Here is a 6,000-nt window from a genome sequence, read left to right as displayed (position 1 = left end):
AGTACTAGCAAGTTACATTACAGTGTGTTCTAGAAGCTCACCGACCAATCACCTATTTTCCTCTGTTATTTAAAAAACGCCCTTACCACCACCGCAGTCTCCACCCTGACCGCCACCGCAGTCGCCAAGCGGTTTAGTCCTTCCCACTTTCCTGTGCGGAGATTCCAGAGTGGTTTTGTGTGGGGCAATGAGTGTTCTCCTTACCAGACCAGGGTGTGAAGCCATGACGTCCCTTTCGGATACCGTACCTTGATGTCACATACAGTACATCTGTTTCGGAGTCGCTTCCGTATCACTGATATTTCACCCAACCTCCAATAACTCACACAAGAGATTATTTCTTATAATATTTTGCTTTAATGAGGGTCGTACAGTTATAAGTGAGGGACTCAATACTGACGGATCGCTCCCTACAGGAAAGCACTGATCAGGGTGCTCCTGCTAGAAGGACTTGGGTCACACATACATGATCATACTTTCATCCTGTAATATACTTGATATGTGATAAAAAGTTATATTATATATGGTTATTGATCGGAGAAAGCAGCTCAGAGTAGCTATCGGTTGTCCTGCTCCACTCCCCCCCTGCTAGATCAGCTTCCGGAGGCAGATTGTCCATGCGATGGCGGGGGAGCAGACGCACGCACTAAAGGCAGTCTATGGAGTGTAAGAGAGAGAGAGAGAGAGAGGGAGAGAGAGAGAGAGAGGGAGAGAGATAGAGAGATGACATATCCAACAAAATTCCCATGATGCTCTAGCAGATAACCTCACCAAATGCCCCTTGCTACAAGATAATATATCCCAATGCCAAAGGCAGAAGCAGCCAACCAACATCCAACGTGAAAGAGTCTTTCATGAATCTCACCGCAACCCCCCCTGGTATTCGCCAATATGCGTTTCAAGGCAATATTTCTGAAAACCGGAGCGCAAAAAAACACACGGATGTAAAGTTATGTAACTCATAGCAACCAGAATTTTGCTTCATTCTTTAAAAAGCAAAACTAGAACCTGATTGGTTGGCATGGTCAAAAGTTTCCTGGATGCCGGTTTTTAGAGATTTCCCAGTAGGTGCTGAGATTCCGATTACCACTACCGGGTGGCTTGCGGGAGTCAGGATGAGCCGGGCTTCGTGTCCGAGACTTGTGTTCAGGTCAGACCTCCCGCGAAAAGCCGGCAGGCACCCGAAGTGAGGAGAATAAAGCAATTTACCTATAAGAGACAGGCGTGCGGCGCAGGCTCCAAGAGGCGGCCATATTGGAGCGCAGAACCCTATCTATCTATGTGACGTGATAACTTCCTTTACTATACCGGGATGTGCATTCAATAAACTCTTAACATGTTTCGGCATACGAAATAGGTCCCTAAATGGTATAAGATAAATATTGTGTGTGTATGTGTGTTGGGGGGGGGGGGGGGGTGTCCACGTTGTGATAATTAAGCTAAAACCATGTAGTCGCCGTACTATTGAGCCCATAATCCGCACTATATGCAGTCGGAGATACCTGGCTTTGGATGGGGCCTCGAAGTGAAACTCTCTCAAACTGAAAAACACACGGGCAACTTGCACACCCCTCCGTTATTTTTTTGGGATCCAATGGGCACAGGGTGAGCCTGAGTGGCAGTTAGAGGAGGCTCGCTGATCCCAGTCCGTTGGCACGCCTAGCGAGAGAGAAAGCGGCTTTGTAACTCTGCGGCCATTTCCACACCCCGCGCCCGTAACCCTAATCACTAGCACCACCACGCCGGGGGATATTTCTTATCACACGGGGCGCTGTATTGGATTGTTGCAGCTGCCGATGACCCAAGCAGCTAATTGCCTAAGTTGGGTCAGCAGGGCTCAGAACAGCCTGGCCCTCTTCTTCATGTCATTGCGTCTCCAAAGAGGCAGCTTGTCAAACTCCTGTATAGTCATTTTAAAGAGGTCGCGGAACACTTCAGGCGCTAGGTGGCGCTGTGGAGAGAAAGGCAGAAAAGATATATTAATGTCTTGCCCTGCAGGGGGTGAGGTATAGGGTAGGAGGAGCCTGAGCTATCCTGAAAATTAGTGCCCAGACTCCTCCAACACCAGCTATACCCCATTCTCCAGTGTCCCCCATTGACCATAGAGAAACATTATACTGCATATTACCTCCAATCTTGTTCTATCCACGTCCCTCAGAATCTTGTTGCGAGCTCTGTTGGTTACCATCAGCATCTCATAGGGATAAATCTATGACAAACCAAGCAGAGATGTTACCGGGACCCTCACCAAGACCCTCTTGTAGAGACAGATAGAAGGTTGATAGGTGTGTCTCATTTCTGGGGTGCAATGCTACTCCTAGCCTCAAGAGGGCAGTGAGAGCAAACGGAGGAGCAGCCACCCTCCCACTGAAGGTCTCTCCACAGTATTTTTTATGTTTTTTTTTTAATAGGGACAAATTCAGAAAAAACGTGTATTACCGTAAATCCGGTAAACTGCAACGGTGTAACCCCAGGGCATGTGCTTTCCCTGTAAGGACCCCCACACATTTACCATTACCCAAAGAAACCAAGAAAGGCAAGGCCCCTTCACCGTGGCAGAGGAGGGAGAGCCGTGCACCCCACTCAGCGTAGACCCCACCACGTGTCAGCGTCACCTCTCGTAGCATGTAACCCGTAGGAGGACACTTGCCTTAGGCTCCAACATGTTAGGCATTGATACGCCCCTATCCATTCTCATGGCTGGAACGTGCCCATCTGGTAGTGACTATGTGGAAAAACATTTAGAGAAGCACTAGTTACACAGAAAGCAGGGAGGGATCGCTGTGCTTCCTACACACTACTTACAGGGTTAGACATGCAATTATCTGCAAGAGGAAGGACGAGCCTCAGACAGGTCTAAGCAGATTAAGCCAGAAGAGATGGGAGCATTATGAGGCAGGGAGAAGACATTACATTTCCATATGGCAGGAAGCAGGGTATGCACTAAATGCACTCCACATCGCATGGGGCCACCATCAACAGATGATGGGGCCCAGACATGGAGAACTTCTGTAGCATCGTACTCTATTGTCCTCTGACGCAGGCCACTCCCTATACTGCCACACAGTGGAGAAACCAATGCACTGCATCTGATTGACCAGTATGGTTGGTTTGCTGCCTGGAGAGATGCCCATGGGTCAGTGATACGCCACAGTGCTATGCACTGGCCAGTATATGCTGCTGGCTTTATTGCAGTGCAGAGCAATGGTATAATGTAATACACTGCTCAGCGGCACAGAGCAATGTTACATCTGCCCCACCTGCGGTGCAGCATGGTTTTGCACATTGTGAGAACAGATTTGTCCTCCGATCAGGTCTGAATTAAAGCCCCTTGTTATATACTGTGTGCCGCACAAGTTGTTTTCATTAGTATAATATATAAGCAACAAACAGAGTTTAATTCTAATATGCTACATCTGTGACAATGATGATGTTATTTCACTAGGTGACAACAGCCATGCAGTGACCAGAATGTACGCAAGCTCCACTCCACAATAACGTCCAAACTATAGCATGCTCGCCGTAAGCTAATACACATATATATTTTACATATACATATAATACAAATATCAGACTCTAATATAGGAGACTTCACAACGGTCATTTTATTTTACGATAAATGCCTGTAAAAATACTAATTTTCTCGATTAATATTTTTAAAAGGCGGCCGGACAGCAGATGGGACATAAGACATGCAGACAGACGGACGAAACAAATCACCTCTAGTTTACGAACACAGGAATTCGATCAGTTTCAATGAAACTGCAATTCCGTGACTCACCACAAGTGGGCAGACTGTAGCGGTGAACATAGAGTGTATACTGTACAGAGTTACTGATCCTAATATATAAAATGCAATAACTAAGACAGGGGGACACCTACCTGGTAATCTGAAAAGGCAAAGAGAGAAGAAATAACCGTTAGCCATGGGTATACGTTTGCTCATTATATTTAATCATTTTTCAAAATTATTTTTACCGAATAATTGTCAAAAAAAGCAAAAAAAAAAAAATCACAAACCTCGAACTCCGCCGCTGATGTCGCCATAGCTGTCATACTGCGCAAAATCGGTCGACATCGGCTGTACAAGGGAAAATAACGAAGACGGTGAAAACGGGCGATTAATTCTCTCTCTACTGTAGTGGATTATATTGCAAAAAGGGATTTTTATAAAAATTAAAATAAATGTATTTCGGTCAACAATACAAAACTAATAATGAGATGATTCTCAAAAAACAAACGAACCCAACAACATGTATTCAGTTTCCTGGCCCCTTATGTGAAGCAAATTCCAACCTATCGGCCTCTCTGCAGCAGCATGGATTAATCCCTCTGCAGAGCTGGGACTGTGTTCCGGTACAGTAACATCCTGGCGGCTTGCCATGTTCTGTTGTAGACAATGGCGGTTATTCTGGTTGAGTCGCATGGATGTGAATTCGCACCCTTGCGAGTCCACCAGAACCCACCCTGCATAAACATCCATTCGCGGGCCCGGGGGAAACTCACACATCTGCCCCGCCCCCACTTCATCCGGCGATTTCCATGGGGGCGACTTAATCATCGCTTGCATTATAAATCTTAGTATATAAAAAGCTAACTACTCTGTACATCTATGAGGTGCAGTACTGCCACTGACCACTAGAGGCCGATTGACGGACCAAATGGCTCCTCTGTATGCTAAAAGATGTTATAACAGAAAGTGAAAGCAATGTTTGCAGGGACACTGATCTGTTTCAAAATTTGCTGGATATGAAGAGAGGGAGCTGTGAAGACAGAGATTGGAGGTAGGAGCAGACAGGGACTGGGGGTGGGGAGTTTGTGGGTGAAAAACTGTCACAGCTCAAAGTGAAAGTTAAAACTGTCACCGCTCAAAGTGAGCCCTGAGCAGAAGCCGTCATTTTCACAGGGATTTTAAATAGTAGATTATATAGCATAAAGAAAATCCGCATGGATTACTAGGAGGACTCCCCTGTGTATCCTGTCTGCTGGTAGGGCACATATTGTTCTGCATGGAGAGTAATAAATAATAACAGGCAGTAACAGGCCCCCCTTGGAGGCCAGGCCTATAAGGGGGGTGTCTGGGCCAGGAGCAGGCAGGAGATATGCGGATCAGCATCTGCCAGGAAAAGGATTTGTTATTATCCTTTACATTACCTCTGCCAATAAATATAATCAGGAACACAATGTTATGTTTCTTTTACTGCCCACTGATTTTCCAATCGAAGCAGCCTGGCCTGAATCCAATGTTTAGGTATTAAGAAATACAGTACCAACCCAAATAAAAGGAGGATGTTCCATTTCATGCAGCCCTATCCTCACTGACACATCCCTCATCTCCTGTTATACTCTGTGCTGCTGGGGACCCTGCTCCTCCCACTTTATAACTCTCAGTCTGTGGCTTCCTGCTGCCTCCATTCCCCTCCTCACATCATGTGACTGCCCCTGTCACATGCAGCCCTGTCCTCACTGACACATCACTCATCTCCTGTTATACTCTGTGCTGCTGGGGACCCTGATCCTCCCACTATATAACGCTCAGTCTGTGTCTTCCTGCTGCCCCCATTCCCCTCCTCACATAATGTCACTGCCCCTGTCACATGCAGCCCTGTCCTCACTGACACATTCCTTATCTCCTGTTATACTCTGTGCTGCTGGGGACCCTGCTCCTCCCACTATATAACCCTCAGTCTGTGGCTTCCTGCTGCCTCCATTCCCCTCCTCACATCATGTCACTGCCCCTGTCACATGCAGCCCTATCCTCACTGACACATCCCTCATCTCCTGTTATACTCTGTGCTGCTGGGGACCCTGCTCCTCCCACTTTATAACTCTCAGTCTGTGGCTTCCTGCTGCCTCCATTCTCCTCCTCACATCATGTCACTGCCCCTGTCACATGCAGCCCTGTCCTCACTGACACATCCCTCATCTCCTGTTATACTCTGTGCTGCTGGGGACCCTGATCCTCCCACTATATAACGCTCAGTCTGTGTCTTCCTGCTG

The 6,000-nt window shown here is 47.0% G+C and overlaps 1 protein-coding gene across 14 annotated transcripts in view; it reads right to left on the bottom strand.

Moving 5' to 3' along the window:
- Nucleotides 1-1,419: 1,419 nt before the first annotated feature.
- ABLIM1 (actin binding LIM protein 1) overlaps nt 1,420-6,000 on the bottom strand; it is a 211,667-nt gene continuing 207,086 nt past the window's right edge. For 13 of the 14 annotated variants that reach the window (XR_014444666.1, XR_014444656.1, XR_014444657.1 and 10 more), the window contains 3 exons: nt 4,021-4,081; nt 2,651-3,890; nt 2,129-2,209 (listed from right to left, as the gene is read on the bottom strand). Coding sequence is in view for 1 of the 14 variants with exons in the window: in XM_083149751.1 (XP_083005877.1) it covers nt 1,838-1,951; nt 2,129-2,209; nt 2,651-2,725; nt 3,883-3,890; nt 4,021-4,081 (339 nt within the window). In the remaining 13 variants the exon portion in view is untranslated. Of the gene's footprint in view, nt 1,952-2,128; nt 2,210-2,650; nt 3,891-4,020; nt 4,082-6,000 lie in introns of those variants that run through there. The other variant, XM_083149751.1, reaches the window with a different exon arrangement.

The sequence above is a fragment of the Crinia signifera genome, chromosome 6 (assembly GCF_055691185.1).
Source record: "Crinia signifera chromosome 6, ASM5569118v1, whole genome shotgun sequence".
Lineage (NCBI taxonomy): Eukaryota > Metazoa > Chordata > Amphibia > Anura > Myobatrachidae > Crinia > Crinia signifera.
This window is presented reverse-complemented; position numbering and strand designations above follow the sequence as displayed.